This window comes from Microtus oregoni, unplaced genomic scaffold (assembly GCF_018167655.1).
Source record: "Microtus oregoni isolate MIOR12 unplaced genomic scaffold, Mior012 000023F_ref0000262, whole genome shotgun sequence".
Taxonomy (NCBI): domain Eukaryota; kingdom Metazoa; phylum Chordata; class Mammalia; order Rodentia; family Cricetidae; genus Microtus; species Microtus oregoni.
This window is the reverse complement of record NW_024543082.1, coordinates 1518816-1546682: the sequence shown is the minus strand read 5'-3', so window position 1 is coordinate 1546682 and position 27867 is coordinate 1518816. Positions and strand designations below refer to the sequence as shown.

Below are 27867 nucleotides of genomic sequence, written 5' to 3'. Positions count from 1 at the left end.
AGAGAAACACTGTCTGGAAAAACAAACACAAAACAAAACAAACAAAAAATAAAACAAAACTAACAAAAACCAAAACCAGAAACAGAAACAAAAAGAAAGAAACAAGCTGAGCGGTGGTGGTGCACGCCTTTAATCTCAGCACTCTGGAGGCAGAGGCAGGCAGATCTCTATGAGTTCGAGGCCAGCCTGGTCTACAAGAGCTAGTTCCAGGACAGGAACCAAAAAGCTATGGAGAAACCCTGTCTCGAAAATCCAAAAAAGAAAAAAAAAAGGGGGGGGTTCTTGCTTTGTTATTTTTCTACTGCTGTGAGGAAACACCAAGGCCAAGGCAGCATTTAATTGGTGGTATGGTTTCAGAGGGTTAGAGTCTATGATGGCAGAGCAAAGCCACGAGGGCAGAAACACCTCAGAGGATGGCTTGAGACGGTGGAAGCCTTAAAGTCTGCGCTTAGTAACACACTTCCTCCAGAGAAACCATGCCTCCTAAACCTTCACAAACAACCACCAACTGGGGACCAAGTATTATGCAAGACTCTTCCTGGGGAGACATAACACACATCTGCTCACCCCAGAAAGGGAGCCGCGACAAACCAGAGTGTGGATGCCATCAAAGCCCAAGTTGGTGAACCGTGAGTTGTGTTCAGGTTACGTCTTAGTTGCTGTTCTATTGCTGTGAAGGAGACACTATGACCAAGGTAACTCTTACAAAAGGAAGCATTTAATTGGGGGATTGCTTATAATTTTAGAGGGTGATCCATTATCGTCACAACAGGAAGAGGAGAGGTAGGTGAGAGCCTCATCCTGATTTGAAGGTAGGCCGGCAGGCAGAGAGACTCTGCGCCTGGCCTAGCCTGCTGTAGGTTTTTGAAACCTCAAAGCCCACCCCCAATAACGCTTCTTTCAATAAGACCATACCTACTCCAACAAGGCCTCGACTCCTAACCCTTTTAATCCTTCTCAGATAGTTCCACATCCTGGTGATTAAGCACTCAAATATATGAGCCTATAGGTGTCATTTCCACTCAAGCTACTATAAACTGTTTACAGAATACAGGTGAGGGCTTACTTACAGGGACAGAAATGACTCCAAGACAGCTGCATGACCAAAGACTGCCTTAGCACAGATAGCAGCTCACAAAAACTAGGAACCGGGAGCACACTGCACAGCCTGCAGGCAGCTCAGCAGGTCGGAGAGGGTCCTTTCCAGGTGCCTCAGTTGGTCTGAAGCTCTTCCAGGAAGCTCAGCTGAGTTCTGCTTCTCTCAGGCAGTGGGCCTAGTCTGAGAGCCTTCTTTGCAGCTTGGCTTCTCTGGGAGTGACCCTTAGGAGTCTTTATCGCTTACTCTGGAAGGGAGGGGCCTAGTGAATCTGGTCAGTTTTAGGGATTTCCTGAAGTTGTTTTGAGTTGTTTACTTTCTGGTTTAAGGAGCTTCCTTAATATTTCAGTCTCAAAGGAGACTGCAGCACAACACCAAGTATCCAAAAGTCAGAGCCCATGGGGACCACAATCATCTAAACAACCAAGACTCCAACACAACCCTCAGAAGTCAGTGACCAGGGAATCACAGAAAAGATAGATTCCTTTAGTGCCTATTTCTCTCTCTTCTTTCCTTCCCCTTTTCTTCTTTGAATAAATGTTTACTGAGCCTCTTTATGCACACTGGGCAGTATGGTTTTTTTGAATAGCACATGGTTGCTGTCCTTAAAAGTTGACAGTGTAATTGAGAAACAAGATATAATTTCAAAAAGAGAAATTAAGGCACAAGCCCTGTCATGAAGTCGGGGGACTTGTACACAAGGCGTGCAGAGGAGGAGGCCTCTGAGGTGGGAAAAGCTTCCTGGAGAACGGGGAGCCCCATCCATGCCTTGAGGACGGAAAGAGCTGGGAAAGGCAGGGGGGATCATTCCCGCCAAGGAGGTCTCAGCAGAGGGAGAATGGAGTGTGTCTGAGGAACTTCCAGGCAACCGAGACTAAAATGAGACCCTGTCTTAAGAGAAAGAAAAGTAGCTCAGCAGTGGTGGCGCACGCCTTTAACCCAGCACTTGGGAGGCAGAGGCAGGTGGATCTCTGTGAGTTTGAGGCTAGCCTGATCTACAAAGCAAGTTTCAGGACAGCCAAGGCTATATTACAGAGAAACCCTGTCTCGAAAAAATCAAAGAGAGAGAAAGAAAGAGGAAGAGAAAGAAGTGAATGAGAAAATTAGGACTCAGACACCAGTGATTCTTAAACCAGATAGGATAGAGTCTGACTAGGAGATGAACAAGACTGGACTTTGTGTTGGCCATCTACTGCTAGGTCTGGGACCCGCCCTTAAGTGTGGTTTGTGTACCCACTGACACTCCCCTGGAGAACCTAATTTTTCCTTTGAGAATGGTTGGGGATGGGAGCTCATGTTTGCTTCTCCATCTCTGCCCAGATTTGATTTGGATCTATGCAAGCCCTGTGCACACGACCACCATTGGCAGAGAACATTTTACACAGCAAATCAAATAACTCAGTACTCAGTAGAGCCAAGAAATTGATGGTGCTGACAGTCTACAATGCAAGCTCCATTAGAAACAAACCAAACTTTTCCTTTCCTTGTCTTCCTCTGTTCTTCTTGCTTGTTTGTTTGTGGCAGGGTCTCATGAAGCCTAGGGAAGCCCCAAACTTGCTATTTATGACAGGACAATCTTACACTCTGATCCTCCTGCCTCAGCCTCTCCAGGGTTGGGATTACAGGTGTAGAACACCATGCCCAACTTTCTTTTCCGTTTATTCATTTACCTTCTTTTTTTTTTTTTTAAAGCATGGTGCCCATAAAAATGATTGATAAAGACTGGCAGAGTAGATAAAAGCAAAGATTAATGGGTGGACAACCCTTCTAAATGGTGGACTGGTCCCCTTTTCCAATTAAACAAACTTGGATTGCCCTTCACCAAATTCTGTCCCAACTTGATCCTTGGATAGAAGCCTGGAGAGTTCCTGGGATAACCGACCACAAGCCAGGACTCCCAGCTCCCAGGCTCACCCACCGGGGTGGGAGCTTAGCGATCCTAACGTCTTTGCAGACTGCACCTGCGTGGTGACAACTCTGCAGGTCCTCCAGGGGCCCACGTCCTTGTCCCTCCCCCTCCCGCGCCCCCCGCGGTCGCAGTTCCTTCTAAGACGCTTGCTGAGTGCTGAGTCGCTGAGCAGCAAGCTCTCCATGTGACTTCAGTTTCCGTCGGTTCCTTCCGCAAGTGCTAAAATAATCTGATGCCCCAGAGCGAGTAGGCAGCGCGGCAGCGGCAACTGCTGTCCAGGAGGCCGGGCCCTGGAGACGATGCGCCCCACGGAGCCGCCTGGGCCTGCGGGAGCCGTGAGTATTTCGTGCGTGGGCTCACCGCCGGGCACCGCCAGGCTTCTCGAGGTAGGCGAGCTGGGAAAGGATTGGGTGGTGGGAGGTCCGGCAGCCCCCCCACCCCCACCCCGCGCGCGTGCACACTCAGGCTCATTGTGAGTTGGGTTTGCGGTATCCAGATACCCCGCCTCTGGGCTGGATTTGGGGGCTACACCTCTGGTGTAGGTGGAAGTCCCTCCCTCAGGAACTCTTAGAGCTGCGAAAGGGGGTGTGATGTGGGAGAAGCACCTAGGGCTTTAGAACCAGCTGTGGTTCGATTCCTGCCTGAGCAGGGCGAATGTGAAGAGGTCACTGAACGTTCTGAGCCTCCGTTTTCTCATCTGCACGATGGTTAATACTCCTTGCTCCGTCTGAGTGACCAGACATAAAGAGACGAGGCAGCGAACACTCACCATGCGGGTGTTTGCGTTGTCTTTCTTGCCGGTACATAGACATAAATTGAGACCCACCATTACACAGGCAGTCATAAGGATTTATCCGGATCTTCCACGCTCAGTTGTGTGTTCAGCCAACAGACAGTGAAAGCGCTTCTCCTAGAGTCTTTGTCCGGGGTAAAATCTACATGGATGTTACTCTGGTCTCCAGATCTACAGCTATCGGAGCCAGGCTCCTGACTCCTGTCCAGTATTCTGCTGTAGCCCTCTTGGCCTCTCTGGGCACAGACACACACCCATGTACCCATAAACACCCAGGAGCAGGGCAGGAAGAAGCATTACCCTCAGAGCTGGCTCCACGTTGCTTGCTCTACGGAGATGAACACGTGCCCCACTGTGATAGGATTAGAACAGGCTTTCCAGGGTCCCTTTTTGCTACTGACCGTGAGACACAAACTTTCCATGGCTGCAGGTGTTTGGGGCCTTTCTAGCCTGGGGCTCCCCCATAGGCTGTATATGTAAGCCTCAGAGTTCCTAGAGGGGTAGAGATTCATGGGCCCAGGAAAAAACCTCAACACCTGCCTTTAGGTTAAAAACAAAACCAAACAGCCTCACTGAGAAGGTGCCTTCATTTGATGGGTCCCCCAAGGGAGCTCTGTGGACGCTCACACAGACTCCATCTGGCTGTCCTGGAACCCACTACCCTCTAGTTCTTAAGCCGCTATCCAAGGGCTACAGGGGCATCCCAAACAGAGCTGGCTCCCTTTGTCTTTGTCCTGAGGAACACGGGCACTGGCCCGTCTGTCCCTGGTCTTCCAGACTTGAAAAAAAGACCCAGTGCAGACCCCAAGCTGCTTCCTGGTGGTGCAGATCCCACCACGGAGTGGAGGCCAGACTCTTCTGTGGGTAACTGGTAGCTTGGGCCATGCTCCATCCATGTGATAACCACTTATGTCAGGAGAGCTTTGATCATCTTCCCCGGGACCTACTTGACTGTAATACAGTCCCAAGGGCCACTGACTTCTGCTCAGGAGTCATTTCAGCCACGACTTCACTAACCTATGGATGTGTCTCTTGCCCTTGGTGGGATTTATTATTCCCTTCCCTCCAAACCGTTCTTTTCAGCCTCATAGCTGAGCAAAGGTGATGCATGCAACCTGGTAGGTTAGCCAGTGGTTCTGAAAGCTTAGAGAGTCGAAGAAGAAATAAAGAGGACCATGAAGCTTCGACCTCATAATGCTGTGTGCAACTGCAAACCTGGTCTCAAGGATCTAGAGATAAGATGGTTTTATTATTTATTTATTTGTTTCTACTTTCGGGAGCTTGGGGGATCAAACCCAGGTATTTGCACATGCTAGGCCAAGACTGTCCCAGTGAGGTACATACTGGATCAGCCCTAGATAGGATTATTTAAACTGCGGATGACGGACGAAACCCACCTAAAAACGGTTTCATCCCAACAAGAGGATTTGCTCTGTCATATACCTGAAAAGTCTAAAGGCAGTTACTTCGGGCATGTCTGGATGCAGATCTAAAAAAAAAAAAAAAAAAAAAAATGCCACCAAGAATCCTCTGTCCTCATCTGGCTTGGCTTTGCTCTTACTGGGCTTGTTCTGGAGACAGAGACAAAAGCCACTTCAGCTTCCAGGTTAATCCCCACCAGTGTGACATGTGAAGCAGAGACAAGTGCTTTTCCCTGAGTGGTATCCCTGGATTGATACTGTGTCTGACATAAGCCAATCACTCACTCTGGTTAGGGGCACAGGAGGTTGTAACAGGGACAGCTTCCATCATAGTCCCCACAGTGAGGAGCTGGGATCAGCCAAAAAGAAACAAAACCCAAAGAAACAAAAAGTTAGGCTTCTTAAGAAGGCATGGAGTAGGGGAACAGTGAAAAGTACTGCCTACTGAATTGCACGCCTAAAAATGGTTACAGTAATACATTCTATATGATACAACAGAGGGAGGGAGGAAGAGAGGGAGGGAGGAAGGATGAATGTGTGTGTTTCCCCAAAAAGCAGCCCAGCAGTTGTTACCAGAAGCAGGAGAAACGAATGTGGGCAGAGAGAACTTTCCAGGACTAACAGAATCAGGGCCTGAGACCAAACTGTGTGTCTTCGGTGTGAGACTTCAGCCTCAGCAGAGGGGACAAAGGAGGAAGTAGAAACTTTGCCCTGATGGTCACCAGTGAGATGGGCATAAAGAACAAGGCTGGGAAAAGTAATGGGCTCAGCGTGGCCACAGAATTCTGTGAGGTCCCGGGGGACTCCCCTCCTGCAGCCCCAGCCCCCACATTTACCACAACCAGGCTCTGTACTTGGGCTTGCCCTGCGCTACTGCCTGCTCCTACCTCTAAGAAAGATAACCATCAGGGAGGGGATTTCTTCTCAGGAGATAGCATTTGGGGCTCTGACTTTGCACACTGCCTCTTCTCAGTGAGTCTTAGACATCTGAGGTAGCCCCAGTCGGTCTTTCCTGGCTTTTCTTGTTTCCTTTGGGTGAGAAGACTGAGGGATGTCCCTCAGATTGCAGAATCAATGGTGAATAGCTCTCTCCCTGCCTGGCCTGGGGCCACCTTTTTCAGCTTCAGGCGAGTTAATGGTCCCTGAAACCCCCCCCCCCCCCAACTCTCACTCACCCCCCCCCCAATCCCGCAAGGCACTTGAAACTTCCACGTGGGACAGCCCTAACGGCCTTTCTCTTGCTCTGGTTATTGAGCTCTTCTTCTAGTTCTTGAATTAAAACTTCTATTTTAGCAATAATCTTGGCTTGTTTCTTTCTAATTCCCAGGGCTTCAAGGCTCTCTAGTCATTTAGCTCATTCCTGCTTCCACGAAGGTGCTAATCAGATTGTCAAAGTTAGCATGGCATTGGTCTCTGACCAATGAGAATAGATTCTATGGTTAGATATAGGATCCTAAGGGTCAGATGTCACCTCTTGGCCCGCTGAGTTATAACGGCACCCCGAGAGTTCTAAGGTAGTAGCCAGCTATCTTGGCTAGAGGCTCCTGGCTACTCACCAACAAGTGTATATCTACCTGTGCACCCCAGATGAACATTTAAATGACAAACAAAACAGCTCCCCAGCAGGTGTCCCTGTCCCTCCAGCACCTCCTTCCTGGACTGAACTCAGCGCTACAGGACCTGAGTCACTGAGTTGACGCCGGCCTTTTAGAACCATGGATTCCTTATTTGAAAAGTGGAAATAACTAAGCAGACATCTGTGTGCCTGTGCTCAAATGCAGCACCGCTATTCACAGTGGTCGAAAGGGGATGAGTGATGAATGAATGCATAAGATTTGGTAGGGGCAGCACTCAGCAGGAAATCCTGGTGTGTGCCGCAACCAGACGGACCTTGGAAGGAAGGCTTCTGGTGCAAGAGAATAACTACGACCCGGTTCTCTCTAGAACTGGCAATCCCCGGAGGAAAATCCGTGGTTACAGCTGTGCCAGAGAGGGATGTGTGGAGAGTGATTTCAGATGACAAGGGTTTGAGGGAGTGCTGATGGGAAGGTTATGGCGATGGTGGGGTGGTTACCTAGCCACGTGAAGGTACTTAATGCCACGGAATTATGCTCAAGAGAGTTAAAGTGGTAAATTATACACATGTGTTACCACAGTAAGAAGAACACGGAAGTCACCCCTAGTGCATAGAACCTGCCGCTGATGTTAAGTCGTGAATTGGGGTCTGCAGGGGTCTTTGCAAGCTCCGGCGTTAATGTTACTGACTGAACACATTTACGACAATTCTCTTGTCTTTATGCAATAATCTTTCAAATTTTCATTTTTTAGGAAGGTAACTTTTTTTTTTTTTTAAAGATAGACTCTCACTATGTAACCCAGGCTGGTCTTTGGTTCTCCATCTTCCTGCTTCAGTAGTCAGAGTACTGGGATTACAGTCTTGTATCAGCATGCCTCATTAAGAAAGGAATTTTTTAAAAAAATCATAATACTCTCATTCCTCTGTGAACTCACAAATCTTCCTCTCCTCCTCTTCTTTTCCAGTTTATTTTGAAACAGGGTTTCTCTGTGTAGCTCTGGCTGTCCTTGAACTTGCTCTATAGACCAGGCTGACCTTGAATTTAGAGATCCGCCTGCCTCTGCCTCCCAAGTGCTGGAATTAAAGCCTTGTGCCACCACCACCTGGCATCAGGAGAATTTTAATTTTCTTTTTAAGTTTATTTTTGAGACAGGAACTCACACTGTAGCCCAGGCTAACCTGAAATTTATGTAGCCCCTGTAGGTCTCAAATTCATGACAATCCTCATGCCTCAGCCTCCTCAGTGTGGGTCTTACAGATTTTTGAAATTTTATATTTATTTTTCTAATGTGCCTGAACAGAGGCCAGAGATGTCTTTGAATCTCTTGGGACTGGAGTTAACAACAATAGTGTGAGCTGTCATGTGGGTGATGAGAATCAAGCCCAGGTCTTCTGGAGGAGCAGCCAGTGCTCTTAACTACTGAGCCACGTCTCCAGCCTTCTTACAGGAAGGTTTAAAGTGTTGAATTGTTTAATATGCACTCTGAAGTATTTGGGGAATACAGTGGTCACTGATCACAGGCTTTTTCCAATTTGGCTGTATGCTCCAGTTTTTTTCATATGTAAATATTAGAGGGAAGTTAAGTTATTAATGATTAATAATTACTCAAACTGCTTCTCATAAACAAAGTTAATAAAAAATTGCAAGTATAGATAGGATTTTCTATATACATACATATCTATCTATCTATCTATCTATCTATCTATCTATCTATCTATCTATCCATCCATCCATCAGAGCATGTGGGCTGTCAGATTAGTCTTCAACCGGACTGTTCGGCTGTGAACAGGAGGAAGGTGCCTGAAGGATCAATGGGAATTTGGTAAAAGAAGACCACAGAAAGGGTCTTTCCTGCAGAGGAAACAGCTTGTGAAATGTGTGATTCAGCCAAGGGCTGCATGCATCCCAGGGTGGTTGGGGTTTGTGGTATTGAGGTTGAGTTGATGCGGAACTCACAGGCTTGAGTTTGAACTGAGGCTCTCCGTTCACCAGGCATTTGGCCACACCCCTGCGTGGCTCAGGTCCCACAGCGATGCCCCACAGAGATGCCAGCATTTCTACTGATCTGGGCAACTGTTAGGAGTCCCTGTCAGTTGTTGCTCTTTTGTGCCTTCTCAAAGAAGCTGTGTTGGGGAGTGGGTATTTTCATTCCCACTCCAGGATAAAATTAGCTGTGGTTAATCTCTGTGGTCTCTGTGCAGAGGGCCCACAGACTCAGGGTGTCACCTCCCCAGGAAGCCCAAGATTCACAGGCATCTCCCATGAATGGGACAGAACAGCTCCTTCAGCGTACTTTTTTTCCACACTGACTCCATTTGCTCAGAAGACCTACCTCCACTTCCCATTGGTTCAGATGTTACCTAGCTTCACCAAGGCATGTGTCTGCCCTCTGAGTGGGAGGAGAGGGCATGGCTGGAGGCTATGGAGGCGCTTGTAGTCCCTGATGCCATGTGCTTACATGGAAACCCTTGGCATTTCCTTATGAAGACAAAGCTTTGCACGCACCTTCTTTTACTTCTGTCTTGGCCCAACCTTTTGCTGTGTTATCGCCACATGTGGCCACTACTGGAGAGGAGCCACGTGGGTCTAGCTAGGCCTTACCCTAGCCCCCTCCTTTACACTATTCTTTCCTGCTTCCTCTTGAAGAAGCATGGTGGCTTGCCCTTACTCTTGCAGAAGTCACCAGTGCGGGGTGGGGGAGAAACCTGTGAAAGGAACTGAGAAGCTAATGCAATACAGGTTGGGTGCCTGAGAAGATTATTTTCTCACATACAGATTCTTTTCTCATGTACAGAGGGGACACTGGGAACCCACTGCCAGCCAGATGCGATCTCTCAAAGTGGGAGCACATTTGCAGTCTTGAAGATCTGTGGCTAGATACGTTCTGTGGCCGCAGACTGGACAAAGTAAGCTGACCTCTGGTGGTTTGGACGGGCTGGCCCTGACCACATGGGGAGTCCATTTACTTCTCTGTGGCCCTGAGAAATGGAGTCTGAGGAGGTAGTAAGTGCTTGAAACAAGCAGTTGCTCGCTCTAGGAAATGCTCAATGAGGGGAATTGCCGCTGTGGTCCTCAAGCCTCTACTCAAGCAGAGGCTAGGGTGGAGGCTGGCGGGACGGGACCTGGTTTATTTGCCCAGGAGATACCTTGACATCCGCATTTGACAAATGTTTTGGGGCTATTTCACGGCCGCTGCCAGGCTGACTGCCCACATCGCTCCATCCCTATGTTAGGATTTCCAGCTATAAAACAGTGCTGAGTGATCCCATGGGAAACTGTGCTGCTAGTTTTTGGTCAACTTGACACAAACTAGAGTCATGTGGGAAGAGGGAACCTCACTTGAGAAAATGTTTCCATCAGATTGCCCGCAGGCAATTGTAGCGCCCGTGCCACTACAGGACGGTATGCGAGCCAGGAACTAGGCTGGAGCCTTAAAAACACACAGAGATAGACAGAGGAGATGCGGGGACATGGGTCACCCTTGATACAAGAATGCCAACTTTATTGTGCTCAGGGGCAGCTTATATAGGGATCCTTAACTGATAGTTACGCCCCAGCTCTTGGGATTTTCAGCTGTAAAACCCACCAGAATTCACTCCCCTGCCATCAGGAACTCATGAGGGTCTCGTGCTCAGAGCAGCTGCAGGCACAGGTAAACAAGTTGTTTTGCTCAGTTCACTCCAGCAGTGAGGCAGGCAAAGAAAGTCAAGGGGCCAGGGGTCTGCAGCCCCCAACAGACAAGTCTGGGGAACATTTTTTTTATTGATGTGGGAGGACCCAGTTCTCTGGGGATAGTGATACCCTTGGGTATATGGTCCTGGATGCCATGAGAAAATAGGTTGAGCAACCCATGTATGCAAGTCGGTAAGCGGCACTCCTCCATGGCATCTGCTTGAGTTCCTGCTTCCAGGTTCCTGCCTTGGGTTCCTGCTATTACTTCCCTTAGCTGTAAGCTGAAATAAACCCCTTCCTCCCTGAGTTGCTAATTTGGCTATGGGGCTTATGACAGAAATGTTGAGTTTGTTAGAAACCTAGCCGGGATAGAAATGCTACCTTTTCTCAAAAGGGTGGCCAACTACAAAATTTGGATTAAAACTTATTTGCTAGAGGGGTCTGCTTCAACTCTTTACCTAGCTGTCCAACCCATGTCCCAGAGACCAGCATGACGGGAGCGGTATGAAGACGTTATCCTTCCCTAGATGTGTTGAGCATAGGCTGGCTGGCAACTTGTGAGGTGTTGTCAGGACGCTGCCTTCTGGACATTGTTTTAGAACCTAATCCAGTTTAGGTTTGAGCACTGCTAGTCTCATTTTATTGGAGAAGAAACTTTTTGAATTAGAATTATTGAATTACAAAGAATGCATACATTTCTCTACAAAGCCTCTTTCCTTAAGGCTTGTTTCGCTTCTCTGATTACTTGAGAAAGTTCTCAATTATGTGGTAATTCATGCACAGCACTTGCTAATAGCTCCTTCAGCAAAGACACTCAGTCCCTTGCCTGGCAGCCATGGTATGGGAATCACAGCTGGAGGGGTGGAGAGGTGAAGAAAGCAGATGTGGGGGGTGGTTGTCGCTGGGGTTTTCCAGTGAGACCTGAAAGCTGCACTGATCATCTTGACCACTGCGGTGTGGTGTGTCCAAGGAGCTTTCTGCAGATCTCTGGTCCAGAAGAGCGTTTCCAACCTGAAAGTTACTGCTTTGAGAGCCCATTACCCTTTCTCGATAAGTCCATGCCTCAGTTTCGTTTCAGTCCCAGGGCTTGCCCCTGGGCCCTAACACAAACCAATCTGGTGCATTTGACTGCTGAGCTACATCCTGGCCCAACGAAACCAGCCCCCTTTTTTTTTTTTTCATTTTGAGAGTCAAAGAGTTGATCCGACTAGCCTCAAAGTTGTGATCTTTCTGCCTCAGCAGGAACCCATCACCTCTGGTTCTATATTTTCATCGGACACTGCTTCAAAACCATCTTCTTTCTTTTGTAAGATGTATGTATGTATTTATTTATTATGTATGCAGTGTTCTACCTACATGAATGTCTGCAGGCCAGAAGAGGGCACCAGATCTCATCACAGATGGTTGTGAGCAACCATGTGATTGCTGGGAATTGAACATGTGGTTGCTGGGAATGGAACATGTGGTTGCTGGGAATTGAACTCAGGACGAGCAGGCAGTGCTCTTAACCACTGAGCCGTCTCTCCAGCCCCTCAAGGTCAATTTCATTTGCATCGTTAGCTCAGAAAGGAAACAGAGGTCACCTGGCGTATTTCAAATAGGCAATGTCATGCAAGAGACTGGCAGAAGATGATGGCAGAGGCTGAGCCAAACAAATAATAGCCTCTTGCTGTGTAGGAATCTGTGCCCTAGGTAGGAGGGAGGGAGGACGGATGGTGGTCCCAGAGACTGGGGTCACCAGGGAAATCTCAAGGGGAGAGGAAAAGGAGAGATATTCTGGATCCTCCGCTCTCCTGCCTTCTAACTCCCCAGCAGCGCTCCTGATGGCCGAAGATGCTGTGGGCCAGCTGCCACGGGCTTGCAGAGCCTTCTGCGCCTGCTTAGGAGCAGGGCAAGGCAGGATGAGGTCATCACTCTGAGGATGGAGAGCTCTACCAGCGCAGTCATCTGCCCCTGGGCCACCCTATTCTTTTCTTTGAAACCAAACAAATAAAATAAACATTTATTTTTAGTTATGTGTATGTGTGTGGGGGGGTGCCCTTTGAGGCCAGGGGCATTGGATCTCTTAGAGCTGGAGTTGCAGGAGGTTGGGAGCACACGATATGGGTACTGGGAATCAAATCCTCTGCCAAAGCAGTAAACACGATAACCGTTGCGCCATCTCCCCGGCCCCTTGTCTTATTCTTGCTTCTCAATACAGACTTTTTAATCCAGCCTTTCCGAGTAGATTGTTGAATTGGCATAGCCGAGCAGTCTCCCCTCTAGCCGTGTCATTCACTGTATTTTTTCCTGTACCATCCTAGAGACGATGCCTAAGAACAACAGCCACCACACAAGCTCTCAGCGCCATTTGGAATTCATAAATAATAATTAGGTTCTCAGCAGCTTCCACTGTTGATGAAGCACTTACAGCATACGTGCATGAAGTCTGCGAGGGGTTGTTAGTGCGCCCGTTTTACGGGAGGATTAGCCAAGACTTGGAGACTCTATAAGAGTTATGGAGAGTGGAAGCAGAATTTAAACTTTGGAATGTTGAGGTTCCAAACTCTATAATCTCATGACAATTCTGTTACTTAATGCCAGATGTTGCCCTATAGGCCTGGCATTTTTTTTTTTCTGGGCAAGTTGGCTGAGTTTAGGAGGAGAGAATACCTTTAAATTTTGCGAACATTTTGGTGTCTCACAAATTTAAATTACCCGGGGTATAGTGACCCGTGCTCATCTAGCATGCCAGTCTGAGGTGTCGTGAGCCCTTAGAGAGCTGCCCTCCTGCCCTTCACACACCAGAGTTTAGCTTGTCAGTATTCGGCGTACAGCTGCGTGTAGCAGCCCACGCATGACAGGAAGTGGAGAAAAGACTTTACTGTGCTGACAATTCCCATTTCCCCATCTCTCCTCCAAGAGCTTCAGGACATTCCGTGAGATGAGAACGTGAGTGAGCGATTTTTATCATCCTTGGCATTTATGAATCTGGCAGCCTTACCTCAGGATGGGCGGGGATCCAAAAGTTTCAGGGGTGCTTGTGTGTGTGTGTGGGAGGGTGCCGGAGGACACTGAGGACAGGAGTCCAGATGGCTCCACATATGCCATCTGTGTCCTGTGCCGGCCGTGAGGTAATAATTCCCGCACAGGTGCAGGAATAGGAAGAGGGCCTTGGAAGGAATTCCCAGAGGCTCACGAGGACGGATCCCGGGGTTGTTTCTGTGGCATAGAGAACCGGTCTGGCCTCCAGTCAGCGCTGGAGCTGATTTGACTTGATTGGTTTCACTTGGTTTTTTGATAGTCTGTTTTCAACAGGGAACATTCAAATCTGACTAAGATGTTAAACCACTCTTTGGGATGAGTAGACATACTAGAAGGAAGGCAAGGAGGGGCCCTACGGTGGTCCACATGTTTTAGCAGAAAGGTCTGTGACTGGCATGGAACGGGGGTGGTTCATGTTAAACACAGTGCTGCTGCTGACCCAGGGAGAAACTGAAGAGCTGTTCTCTCTCTGGTCCTTCTTGCAGGTATCCAGGCAAGAATGGGGCAGATGGGATGTTGGACCAGGCTCTTGCTGTTGATGGGGGTGGAGGAGGGCGAGGATGCCACTGGGCTCTCATGAAATTCCATCTAGGGGGGAAAGCTCCCTGGTTACCCACCCTGGAGCTCAGAAGGGGGACCCCGGCTGCTCTCATCCCTCGATACTCAGGTTTGGAACCCTGGATAGACCAGCATTACACTTGGACCTTTGTTGCCCTGAAATTTGTGAAGGTGGTGCTGTTACCTCTTCATTGGAGACTCTGTTGATAGATGTATCATTTCAAGCCATCCTTCACTGCTGTTCTTTCTGCACTGGCCAGGCAAGAGGGCCATAACCACACCAGAATTTTTTAATCTACCCAAGGATTACTTTTTCATTTTCTCAAGTTTTTTTTCCTTATCTAGGTGAAAATATGAACATCTTTTATGGATGGACTATATTTAAATGAGCCAACCAATGTGACAGACTTATTTCTGAAAGCCTTTCTTCTTTTTTTCTTCTTCTTTTGGTTGTTGTTTGTTTGTTGTTCCTCTCCTAGACACAGTTTCTCTGTGTAGCCCTGGCTGTCCTGGAACTCACTCTGTAGACCAGGCTGGCCTCGAACTCAGAGATCCGCCTGCCTCTGCCTCCTGAGTGCTGGAATTGAGTGCTGGCACCATCACTACTAGGCTTCAAAGCCTTCTTTCAGCAAAGTAATCTGTCGGAGTCCAGAGGCTACAGTCAGCGTTTCTATCCTACCTTATCCTTCCTTTGCCCATGCTCTCATTCATTCATTCATTCGTTCATTCATTCATTCACTCACTCACTCATTCATTCATTCATGGCATAGGTCTTGAGCTCGTGTCTGCATCAGGCAGAGATGAGCTTCAGACAGAGAGAAAACTGCAGGCTGGCAAAACACAGGAAACTCGGTGACTTCAGGCCTGGTACTCAACCATCTCCTGTCCTGTCCCTTTGAGGTTTCAGAGGTCAGCCACCTGCCCATTGAATGGCATAGACGAAATGAAATGAGCTCTCATGGGTGTTATCAGCGAAAGGTTGAATGTGTTGGCCGAGCTGAGAAACTTGAATAATTTGTGGTTTTCCACCTCCTTGTAGTTGTGGGCCTCCAAGAGATACGTGCAGAAGCTAGCCGATTCCTTGTGCCCGTGCTGAGCTCGTGGCTAATCTGTCGTATTCAGTTTGTCCTGGTCTTCTGTCCACAGTGCTGCGCTTGAGATGGAGTTCCTGCCCCTTTGGCTCTGCCTGGGTTTTCACTTCTTGGTTGTGGAATGGAGGAACGGAAGTGGGACAGCCGCTGCAGCTTCCCAAGGCGGCTGCAAGGTGGTGAGTTTCCCCTTGGATTCTACTCTCTCTTTGGCCCCTGTCCTCAGTCTGCTAGGAAAGCTGATGCCTTGTCAATCAAAGGGCAGTCTGACTCAGTGCGTACCTGTCTAGCAGCATACCTGCACAGTGCAGTGTGCTTACTACTCCTTAGCAGGAGATTTCAGGACGGCACTTGGGAAGGACCCGGAAGTCCCCGCCCCACCTTTTCCTGTGTACTGACAGCAGGAGGCCCCACAAACAGGCCTAGTCGGCCACCAGGAGCAGAACACCTGGCTAAAGAGCTCCTAATGTTACCAGAGTCCCTGAGGGACACACCAGCACTGGAGAAGTCCTGCCTGTGAGTTCATGTGGGAGCCAACAGAGAGCACACTGCCCAGACTGTATTACAGAGCCATTTTGGTTGGGTTGTGAGCTTCGCATAAGCTTCTGATAGTCCAGAGGCAGGTTGCCCCGAGCCTTCACAGTTGTCTTTTGAAGACTCCCTACCTGCACATGAAGAGAGATTTAGGTCATCACTGAGCTCCGTTCCAGAAATTTGCCTATAACTGAAGGCTGTCAAGGGTCTGCGTGAGAAACTCACGCCCACTCAGCATTCCTCAAGCCCAAGAACTGGAAAGACAAACTGGAAGCCAGGCTTAATACTTACATTCAGGATTTTTTTTTTTTCAGTATATTTGGTGCCATGGAAAGATAGTGTTCTTGAAGCTGATTAATCTCAAACATCACGGCCATTGTGGTTCTAAACCACTTGTGGCAACAGTAGCCAGTGTGTTTAAGGTAGTGCAGGGGTCACCAGCCAGACTGGCCAGGCCTAAACCCTATAGCCCCACTACTGCTTAGCTGATGGTCCTGAAGTTGCTCTATGACAGTTTCTTCATCTATAAAATAGAAACAATAATAATAATATCTACTGACCATGGTGGCACACACCTGTCGAGCCAGTACTCAGGAGATGGAGGCAGGAGAGTCAAGAGTTCAAGACCAGGGGCTGGAGAGATGGCTCAGCGGTTAAGAGCACTGTCTGCTCTTCCAAAAGTCCTGAGTTCAATTCCCAGCAACCACATGGTGGCTCACAACCATCTGTAAAGAAGTCTGGTGCCCTCTTCTGGCCTGCAGATATGCACACAGACAGAATATTGTATACATAATAAATAAATATAAAAAAAAAAAGAGTTCAAGACCAGTCAAGTTCAAGACCAGTCTGAGCAATATGAGACCCTATCAGTAATGATAACAATGGTAATAACTAATTTCTAGCAATGATATCATGGTACCAGGCTCTTTTGATGATTGAATGAATTTACAGCATGCATTCACAATGATGCCTGATATGTAGTGAGTGCCATGTGTTTAACCAGTTATCATTATTATGTTATTATCAGCATCAGCCCAGCTACATGTGACTGCCACCATTCCCCTCCAAAGGCAACGAGTGACTTCACATCACAATAGCTATTTGGGGGTGACCAGGCACAGGAAGAGAAGGGAATAGAGCCTGAGGTCACCAGCCACTTTTTAGGGCTCAGTCTGGTGGGGAGCTGTAGAGCTTGACCATCAGGGAGGTCAAAGAAAGGGTTTCCTCTGGCTCTTATGATCTGAGGAGGCTGAAAACTCCGCTGCTACTCTCCATTACGTCAGCCATCTGGCCTGACCATAAAATGGCCACGGGAAAGCTTCCTGTGTGCTCTGGTAACCACATGGTCCTTTGCAACACTTTGGTGGGTCCGTGGGAATTGCAAAGGTCTGCACCCCCCTTGGACTACAGCAACTATGGAGGAACAGGGTCCATCACTGGCTGAGGAAAGCCACTACGCACAGTGGTCTCCAGGGAGGCCTCGGGAAAATACAGAGATGACAACGGTCCCAGGGCAGAGATTCAATCTGTAAAATTGTCAGTTCTCCACAATTAATACAATCCCGAGGTAAATGGAGTGGGCTTTGGGGGGGGGGGGCATGGAGGTAGGAGGAACCTGGCAAATTCATTCTAAAGTCTATCCTGAAATTAAAAACAACTCAAGTGTTCAACAATGAGCAGCCTAATCAGTTAGCGCAGATTGGTAATTACAGCTGATATGCCAACACTCATTAGCCATAATAAATATGATTTACATAAGCAATCACACTCAGTCCTCGGGAGGCAAAAAACCTATGAGCGAACTACAAGTATAATGGTTGTGTCTTTTATCTGAAAGAGAAGCTGAGATTACATGAGTTTCTTTTTTGCTTCTTTTGATACAACGTCTCTCAATATAGTCCTGACTGGCCTGGAACTCTCTCTGTAGACCAGGATGGCCTCAAACTCACAGAGATCCATCTGCCTCTGCCTCCTGAGTTTTGAGTACTGTCACCATGCCCAGTTACCTTTGTTTTGTATTTTAATATAACAACAATTTTTTAGTTATTATGTTTTATTTTAATAACTTATTAAAGAATTTGAGACTTTAAGAGATTAGTTCTTTGCTGAGGGTCAAATTAACCTATTGCAAAGTAGACATTCAGACTTGAGTGCTGGCTCCAAACCTGGGTGTTGTCCTTTTCTTGGGCCTTTTCTTTTTTTTTATATTTATTTATTATGTATACAATATTCTGTTTCTGTGTATGCCTGAAGGCCACCAGACCTCATTACAGATGGTTGTGAGCCACCATGTGGTTGCTGGGAATTGAACTCAGGACCTTTGGAAGAGCAGGCAATGCTCTTAACCGCTGAGCTATCTCTCCAGCCCTCTTGGGCCTTTTCTTTTCACTCCACTTTGTCCTTGGAGATTGGGCCATTTGGTACTCACTTGTTAGTAAGAAACACCTTGTTCTACTGGCCAACCTATAGGAAGCAATGGCAGCTCTTCTTAACAGTTTTTTTTTTTTCCTGGATACCTAACTAACATCTTCTGACTAGCTAATTGCTTTTGCAGACTCCATATGTGTGCCTAAATTTTGTGTGTTTTTGGACCTAGGTGGATGGAGTTGCTGATTGCCGGGGGCGGAACCTTGCTTCGGTACCCAGAAGCCTCCCGTTACACTCCTGGACACTCATTCTGGATGCCAACCCTCTCAGGGTGCTGTGGAATCATTCCCTCCAGGCCTACCCACACCTGGAGAACCTCAGCCTGCACAGCTGTCACCTGGACCGTATTGGCCACTACGCCTTCCAAGGGCAAGGCCACTTACGCAGCCTGGGCCTGGCAGACAACCGCCTCTCTGAGAACTACAAGGAGACGGCAGCAGCTCTCCATACCCTGCTAGGACTTCGGAGCCTGGACTTGTCTGGAAACTCTCTGACTGAAGACATGGCAGCCCTCATGCTCCAGAACCTCTCCTCGCTGGAGGCTGTGTCCCTGGCAAGGAATACCCTCATGAGACTCGACGACTCTGTCTTTGAGGGCCTGGAGCACCTCAGGGAACTGGATTTGCAGAGGAACTATATCTTTGAGATTGAGGGTGGAGCTTTTGATGGCTTGACTGAGCTGAGGCACCTCAACCTGGCCTACAACAACCTCCCCTGCATTGTGGACTTCAGGCTCACGCAGTTGCGGTTCCTCAATGTCAGCTATAACATCCTGGAGTGGTTCCTGGCAGCCAGGGAGGAGGCGACCTTCGAACTGGAGATGCTGGACCTATCTCACAACCAGTTGCTCTTTTTCCCCCTCCTGCCCCAGTGCAGCAAGCTGCACACCCTCCTGCTGCGGGACAACAACATGGGTTTCTACAGGGACCTGTATAACACCTCCTCGCCGCAGGAGATGGTAGCCCAGTTCCTTCTTGTGGATGGCAATGTGACTAATATCACCACTGTCAACCTCTGGGAAGAGTTTGCCTCCAGTGACCTGTCAGCCCTTCGCTTCCTGGACATGAGCCAAAACCAGTTCTGGCACCTGCCAGATGGTTTCCTAAAGAAAACACCATCCCTTTCTCACCTGAATCTCAACCAGAACTGCCTGAAGATGCTCCACATTCGAGAGCATGAGCCCCCGGGAGCCCTCACTGAGCTAGACGTGAGCCACAACCAGCTGGCAGAGCTGCGCCTGGCTCCAGGGCTCACTGATGGCCTCAAGAACCTCCAAGTGTTCAACCTGAGCTCCAACCAGCTCCTGGGCGTTCCCACTGGCCTGTTCGACAATGCCAGCAGCATCACTACAATTGACATGAGCCACAACCAGATCTCACTCTGTCCCCAGATGGTGCCCTTAGACTGGACGGGATCCTCCCGTTGTGTGGATTTCAGAAACATGGCCTCTCTGAGGAGCCTCTCTCTGGAGGGCTGTGGGCTGAAGGCATTACAAGACCGCCCATTCCAGGGTACCTCCCTCACTCATTTAGACTTGTCTAGCAACTGGGGGATTCTGAACGGGAGCATCAGCCCTCTGTGGGCTGTCGCCCCTACATTACAGGTCCTGGCTCTCAGGAATGTGGGCCTCAGTTCTGGCGCTGCAGAGATGGACTTCTCTGGGTTCGGGAATCTGAGGGAGCTGGATCTTTCGGGAAATTCTTTGACTAGCTTCCCAAAATTCAGTGGCAACTTGGCCCTGCAGACTCTCGACCTCCGCAGAAACTTCCTCACGGCCCTTCCTCAGAGGGCTGTGTCTGAGCAGCCACTGAGGAGTCTGCAGGCCATCTACCTCAGCCAGAACCCTTACGACTGCTGCGGGGTGGAAGGATGGGGGGCCCTACAGCACTTCAAGACGGTTGCAGACTTGGCCATGGTCACTTGTAACCTCTCTTCTAAGATCATTCGTGTGATCGAGCTGCCCGAAGGCATGCCTCGGGACTGTAAGTGGGGGCAGGTGGACACTGGCCTGTTCTACCTCGTCCTCATTTTGCCTAGCTGCCTCACCCTGCTGGTGGCCTGCACCGTCATCTTCCTCACTTTTAAGAAGCCTTTGCTTCAGGTCATCAAGAGCCGGTGTCACTGGTCCTCTATATACTGACCTATGTGTCAAGGTTAGAAATTTGATCGGTGCGCATAGGGATGGGTTTCTCTGACGGGTCTCCACATCTGTCAACGCTGAGAGTGACCCACTGAAGGTTAAACTAAAATTTTATAAAATTTCTATCATTCATCCCCTTAAATTTTCCTCCCACCCTTGTGGTTTATTCTCATCCTCCTGGTGGAATATTTATTAAGTGGCATTCTGTTAGAATAAAGGGCGTGGCTCATAAATATTTTTAAATCAAATGTATCTTGTGTAATATCCTTTAATGGTTTCCTTTGGGTTATTTTTCAATGATCTTTCTTTGGTGACATCTATGGAAGCAAAGGTTGTCAGCCTGATGCTACCTGACAACGCATACATTTCCCACCGCATGCCCAGGAGATTTGCCCAGGACAAGAATCCCAAGGATTCTGCTGGAGGGTGTGGCACCAGATGGGCACTCCCCACTCTGGCCACGGCTGAGAAAGAGACGGCTTCGGGGCCCTTTCCAAGGGCACTGGGTTCACGTGTGGAGTTCCTAGCTGGCAGCCATGATGTGTCCATACACAAGTTAGGAGAATGGTAACTCAGCCTGCGTTCTGCCTGTCTGTGAGCCAGGGGCTGTGCTTGCTCTGAGGGAAAGCAGAGGAAATGCAGAAAGGAAGGAAGCCACATCCTGCCACCTGTGGACCTTCCTACTTCACATCCATCACATTCGTAACATCCAGCACCGGCTTCCTGAAAAAACAGAATATTCCTGTGCTCTTCCCTGGGGACAACGCAGAGTCGCCGTGCCTATCGTTCTGGCAGGCGCGAGTTTACACAGCTGCTGCTGCTCATCTCCACTTTCTAAGTCAGTCTTGAACCATACGAAGGGGCAAGTGCAGCTGAGGGGACAGAAACTGATTTCTGTTAGTGAGCAGACTGATGTCAACGGAACTGTTAAGGCAAATCAGAAAATTGGTGCTCTTGGCAAGGCAAGAGTCTTCCTTGCTTTGTACGCAGCTGTCCCAGTAAGTCGCCATGTTCCGTGGCATCAGTGGCAACCTTTAGGTGGCATTAGATGTTGCCCTTACAGTCATCCACCCTTTCTGTCAGTGGCTAGACACATCCTGTGTAACCTTTGCCTATAGTGCTTCCTGTGTCCCTGACGCTGCCTTGAAGCCTCTGCCCTGTTCTGCGGGGCGAGCTTTCTCAGTCTTTACTCACAAAGTCCGGCTCTCATTTAATAAGACCCATCCCCTGGGGCCCTGCTCTTTTCCAGAGTGCTGGCTAACTGCTTAGACAAAGGAACGTAGCTGGGTGGTGGTGGCACAAGCCTTTAATTTCTGTACTCAGGAGGCAAAGGCAGGCGGATCTCTGAGTTCGAGGCCAGCCTGGTCTACAGAACAAGTTCCAGGACAGCCAGGGCTACACAGAAAAACCCTGTCCCAAAACAACAACAAAGGAACTTATCCGTGACTACTCCTGAGTTAGTATGCCAGTCTTGTGTCGGCTGGTACCTTTAGTTTCTCACAATAAAAGATCGATTCTGCCCGATTAAAGCATTATGGGAATTTAAGCAAGAGGATCCTGGGACGTTCTGAACTCTCTGAGTAGGATCCACCTTGGAAAGTGGGTGGGAACAGAGAATGGCGTGTCACTCTTAGGACCACAGTAAACCATGCTGGAAACAATGGTTTTGAGAATGGGACTGCAGCCAGCCCTTCATCCTGGACCCACAGTCGCACTGCTGCCAGGGCCACAGAGCCATTGTCGTCCCTGCGTTCTCTTGTACCACCAGCTGATGCGCAGCCCGGAGTGAGGGCATGGTTAACTGACCCTAGGTCCTGTGACCCTGCCTGCTGCCAACAGGATGAGCCCTGACTGAGCATCTGATGTGCTTCTAGGTGAGATGTTTTTGCAGAAAAAAAAAAAAGACTGTGTTTCTTGCAGATGCTCATATGCTCATGTCAGGTCTCTAGACATGGGAATGAATAAAGATGACAAAAAGACAAAAGGGTAACCAAAAAGCGTCATGCCTTTTTGGGTGATTGTGCACATTTTAGAAGACTTCTAGAAGCAGGTTCTGGGCATAGACAACGATGGAAACTTCAAAGGGAATTTGAGTCCACTAGGGAGATATTTGGGGTCTATGAGTCCCTTTGAAGCCCCTCCAATCATTGCATGTAATCATTGTTTTTAGGACCCCACCTCACAGGACTGCAGATTGGGAATTTAGGACAAATTCTCTGGCTGCTGTCAGTGACTTCGGAAGGCTGTGGCTGTCCTGTTAGCTTGGTTTATCCCTAGTGTCTGAAGGCTCCCTTCAAAGGGATGAGAAGTTTGGTTAGGGCAGGTGGAGTTGTTCTTTTTTTTTTTTTAACTTTCCTTTTATTTATTCTTTGTGGATTTCATATCATGCATCTCCATCCCATTCATTTCCCCATCCCTTCATATCTGCCCACTGCCCTTGCAACCTCCTCCAAAATAAAATAAAATTTAAGAGAAAAAAGAAAGAAGAAAAGAAAAAAGTCTCTCCATGAAAGCTGTAGTGTAACACACTGAGTCACACAGTAAATTCTTGTAAGTGTTCATTGCAGAGAGTCGTTGGTCTGGTTCGAGGCCTCTGGTTTCTGCTACCGTATTGATGCTGGCCCCCTCTGGGACTCCTCTTGGACATCCTGTTTTCATCCTGTGTCGGGGAGATTCTGCAGCTTTGGGTCTGCAGAACCGGCCCCTTCAGTACTACCGCAGATCACAGATGAGGTGGATGCTGGGTTAGGCCTTGTCATTAGCCTGGTTCTGGGTTTGGGAAGTGGCACAGTCATTCAGCCCTCCAGCTCTCCCGGGTCCTCAGCACCAGAGTTAGCTCAAGTTCTTCACACTAGTTCAGGTTCACCCCCTGCGGGGATGAGCAAGGAAGGTTCTTGGGCAGGTAGATTTTTTAAAAAAGGAAAATTGTAATTTTAATTGTGTGTGTGTGTGTGTGTGTGTGTGTGTGTGTGTGTGTGTGTGTGCAGATGCCAGTGAAGACAGAGGTGTTAGATGCCCTGGAGCTAGAGTTGCTGGTGGTTGTGAGCCCCTGATTCGGGCTCTGGGAATTGAACTCCAGTCTTTCCCAAGAGCAGCACATGCTCTTAGCTGCTGAGCCATCTCTTCAGCCATGCCCTTCATCCCCAGGTAAAATCCTGTCTCTAGTCTTGATCTGTGGATTCTTCCAACAAATCCTGTCCCTTTGCCCTGATTTCCCACCCACCTCTCTCCTAAGAGTACACTATAACATTCTCTCGGGCCACTGGAGAGGGAGAGTCACAGAGCCTGTTACCAGAGTTCTCTGGTGGAACCCAAATGGCTGTTTGCTTGAGATCTCCTCTACAGCCAGACTGTGGGTAGGACAATGCCACATGCCAGAATGTTCGGATGACAGAGCACTGAGAAGCACAGAGAAAATGGGAGGCTTGTTTGTTGGCACAAGCTCTCAGATTTTGACGATTGAGTCGCAAAGCAAAAGCTTGAGGTCTTCCTAGAAATGCAAAGCGAGTTATCAGAGCTCAGATAGTCCCAGTTCTGAGGAATTGAATGTCCCTTAGTTTGATTCCGTCTGGGCACTATTTAGCCATTCTTGGCTCACTTTTGTTTATCATGTCTGATAATTTTCTCCACAGCACCAGATCTGTAGTCCACCCTTCCTGGGAGGCTGATTTGGCTAAATAGGAGCCTCAGAAGATTTGAGGGGAGATGGGGGTGAGTGGGTTTGGGAGGATGGGGGGATGAGATGAGGGATTTTATTTCTCTGACATTTTGTGAATTTGTCTTGAGCTGGCTACACCTATCAGCCAGAGATCACTTCTCTGTTAAACTCAAAACTCTGCCTGGCAGGCCCCACTGACTCTACTGGTCCCTACCTATGGGTTTAGGGGTGGGTAGCAGTTCTGGGTCACCAGACCTGTGTCAGTGCCTTGTCCTTTATGGGGTACCTGTCCCTAACTGCCGCTTTGTAAACAGTGCTTTGTTCTTGCTTGAATGTACTATCTGGTTCCTTTGGGGACCCTGGGTGGTAAAGTTCCTTATTTAGTAATACTTGCTTGGGAAACCCTAGCATTTGCATCAAAAAGCCACAGGATGCTGAGAACACAGCCAAAGCCTGGAAGGCCAAACCTGAAGCAGGCATCCCGCTGACTCATTAAGGGTGAACTTGAGGAAGGAGTGGCTATAAATAGCTGACATATCTCATCATATTACAAATAATTACAAATCACCATGGAAGATATTTCTAGACTGAAGAGTGTAGGTGTGGTGATGGCTAGGGGAAGCGGATAGTGGAGCTAGGGGAAGATGCTATTAAAAAATACTCCCTGCCTGGCGGTGGTAGCACAACCTTTAACCCAGCCCAGCACTCGGGAGGCAGAGGCAGGCGGATCTCTGTGATTTCGAGGCCAGCCTGGCCTACAGAGTGAGTTCCAGGACAGCTAGGGCTACACGGAGAAACCCTCTCTCTGAAAATCAAAAAGAAAGAAAAGAGAATACTCCCTGGGGCTTGGAAGATGGTGCCAGCGTGTAAGGTGCTCACCAAAGGGCCGCAGCTTTATTGTGAGTAGGAGCGAACCTCCAGAGGCAACTGGAACTGTCCAGAGCCCAGAGGAAGCAGCTGGACATGGCCAGGGGTGGGGCAGGGGTGTGGGAAAATCGTGCAGGTTATGAGGAGGACGAGTAACTGAAGGAGGGAAACCTGGACCTGGAGCAGGCCTGTGAGTTCAGGGCAGAGGACAAGGACACTGGCCAGGGGCCTTTGAAATGTGTACAGGGACTTGTGAGTAGGGACTGAGGGGCCTGGAGGCCAGCCTGGGCCACCATAGGTACATGCTAATGCAGAGTCACGTGTCCCTTACGCCAAAGGCAAGGAAAATGACTCCTTTGGTGGATAGAAAACCCGTTCCACCAATTCCTGAGGAGGGTTGGCTTTTATTTAACCACCAGGAATCCTTCTGAAATCCAGTCTGAGCTAAGCCAAGGCTATCATCTATGGACATATGCACTTCCTGAGACCTAACAATGGCTCAGTGGTTAAGAGCACTTGTTGTTCTTCCAGGGGACCAAGGTTCAGTTTTCAGCACCCATGCTGGGCAGCTCACAACCATCTTTGTCCATGGAATTCAATGTCCCTAGCCTCTGTGGACACATACTTACACAAATAAAAATAAAAAACCAGGACACTCCCATATCACACTTTTTCTCAGACACAAAATCTAGATTGAAAGGGTTTGCCAGTGACTGTGTTTATGCACATAGAGCCTGTGTGTGTGTATGTGTGTGTGTGTGTGCGTGTATGTGTGTGTGTATGTGTGTATGTATGTGTGTGTGTGTGCGTGTGTGCGTGTGTGTGTGCGTGTATGTGTGTGTACATGTGTGTGTGTATGTGTGTGTGTATATGTGTGTGTATGTATGTGTGTATGTGTGTGTGTATGTGTGTATGTGTGTGTATATGTGTGTGTGTATGTGTGTATGTGTGTGTATGTATGTGTGTGTGTGTATGTGTGTGTGCGTGTGTGAAATGAAAGAAGACTGACTAAAGGAGGAGGGAGGGGCACAAGAGTGCCGGGGAAGAAAGAGCAACAGAAAGGGTGTGACTGCATTTGGAGCCAAAATATTTATCTACAGAAAAAGAGAAAGTAAAAAATATAAAAGTGGGTTTTTTAAAATGCATTTTCTTTTTAATGAGGACAAAACTATTGTTCACAGCAACTTGACTCCATGCCGGCCCTGCGTATCTCTAGGTGACCTGTGGGGTTTCAGCACAGACCTCGCTGCTCCAAGGAGTGAGAGATGACAGCGTTGTTGGAATACAGCGGAAAACTGTGGACAAAATTAAACAGGATACTGCAGTAAACTACAGTCTACTTAAGAAATCCCCCCTTGTCATCTCCTCCTCCAGCAAGTGTTTGGACGATTTCCAAACACTTCTTTTATGCTGATGTTTTAGGTAATTTCACTTAACCTGAGGGAATCCCTGGGCTGAGAGCAGTTAAGATTTGCGGAAGGTCATATGGAATTAAGGTCAAGATGTTATCAGTGTAAGCAGCCTGGCGTTCGTCAAACTGTCAGTTCGGGGTCGTTAGTGGTCCCTGAAAAACACACGCTCACTGATTAAAAGGCAGATTTGGACACGGTCCACACGGGGCAGAGGAAAGGACACTCAGAACAGTAGTTGTCACCAGCTGACCCACATAGAGACAGCCCGGAGATCCTTTACAGCCAGTCAGTTGCTGGGGACTGCAGACCCTCAGACCCTGAATTTTCTGTGACCCCTTGCCTGCTGAAGTAAACAACTTGTTTTACTGAGCTTGCGGCTGCTCTGAGCACGAGACCCTCATGAGTTCCTGATGGCAGGGAAGTGGGTTCTGGTGGGCTTGCAGCTGAAAAGTCCCGAGAGTCAGGGCGTGGCCATTAGTCAAGGAGAGCCCTATATACTCTGCCCTGCAACACAATAGAAGGGGCCATCTTGTTTCAAGGATGACGTGTGTGTGTGTGTGACATGCACATGCGTGTCAGGGAACTCGTGGCATTGTCTTCTCCTGTCATGGGCCCAGGGATTGAACTCAGGTAGTCGGGTTTGTTGACATGTTACCCGTATGCTGAACCATCTCCCCAGTGTTGTGAATCAAGTTTTCAGTGGAATTAAAGTTGGTTTGAGTGTCGCTGTGGCCCAAACTGTGGTGCAACCCCACGGACCTCTGAGGCTCTTGGGGGTATGTTGGGGCCAGAATGGGAGGGCCCGGGGTGGGGGTAGGGTGGGCAGAGAGGGCCATGCTTTCTAGAGGGGGTGTGTGTTTCTCTTTCCGGCTGATGTTTTCGATGTGGTGAGTACATCCCTTCGACGGAAGCCCAGTACTTCCTGTTCTTACCAATGCTGAAAAAAAAAAAAAAAACTAGAAGTGAAGAAAAATGGGGGAAAAGGAGGAAATGGGAAGTTCTGGCCAGGTCAGGATGCCAGGCTCCGGGAGAACCAAGCTGGTTTTAGTCCAGGAAGTGTAGAGGAAGAGGCACTGTCCCCATGGCAGATGATCAGATCAATCAAGACCGAGAAAATAACTTCTCCATATGAAAAAAAGCACCTTGACAAACATCTGAATGTCAGGACGGTTGAAGATCTTGAAAGAAGAGAGACGTACAGGGTGAGGCTGTCAAAGGAATACACATAGCCCCAACGCTCCCCTTACCTTTCTCCATTCCCCATCCAGCGTCCTGCAGTGTCTGAAATAATCATTTTAATATCAGATTCTGCTTGTTGTCCTTACATCTTTGCTTCCACAAACTGTTTCATAGGATTTAGCAGGAACAGCCCAAACAGTGTCCTGGTTTCTGAGCAGACGTCCACAGGCGCTGCTGACGGGGGATGGAATATTTATATGCTTATTTTTATCACACAAACCAAGCCCAGGGGCTGGAGAGATGGCTCAGCCGCTAAGAGCACTGGCTGCTCTTGCAGAGGACCTGGGTTCAGTTCCCAGCACCCACATGGCAGCTCACACCTGTCTGTAACTTCGTCCCAGGGCTTCTGACACCCTCATGCAGACGTGGGTGTTCTACATGCAGGTGCTGGGAATTGAGCCCCGGTCTTCTAGAAGAGCAGCTGATGCTCTTAGCCGCTGAGCCATTTGTCC

The 27867-nt window shown here is 48.6% G+C and overlaps 1 protein-coding gene across 1 annotated transcript; it reads left to right on the top strand.

Moving 5' to 3' along the window:
- Positions 1 to 3159: 3159 nt before the first annotated feature.
- On the top strand, positions 3160 to 20458 carry Nrros (negative regulator of reactive oxygen species). The gene is made up of 3 exons (XM_041672768.1): positions 3160 to 3391; positions 15197 to 15317; positions 18269 to 20458. Exons 2-3 carry the CDS (start codon positions 15210 to 15212, stop codon positions 20237 to 20239), a joined length of 2079 nt encoding a protein of 692 aa, XP_041528702.1. The 5' UTR covers positions 3160 to 3391; positions 15197 to 15209; the 3' UTR covers positions 20240 to 20458.
- Positions 20459 to 27867: the final 7409 nt, after the last annotated feature.

Bases quoted from the DNA above. Each gene is read 5' to 3' on its own strand.
- Nrros (XM_041672768.1), top strand. From the start codon at position 15,210: ATGGAGTTCCTGCCCCTTTGGCTCTGCCTGGGTTTTCACTTCTTGGTT. The intron at 15,318-18,268 runs GTGAGTTTCCCC...TTTTGGACCTAG, and splicing joins CCCAAGGCGGCTGCAAGGTG to GTGGATGGAGTTGCTGATTG.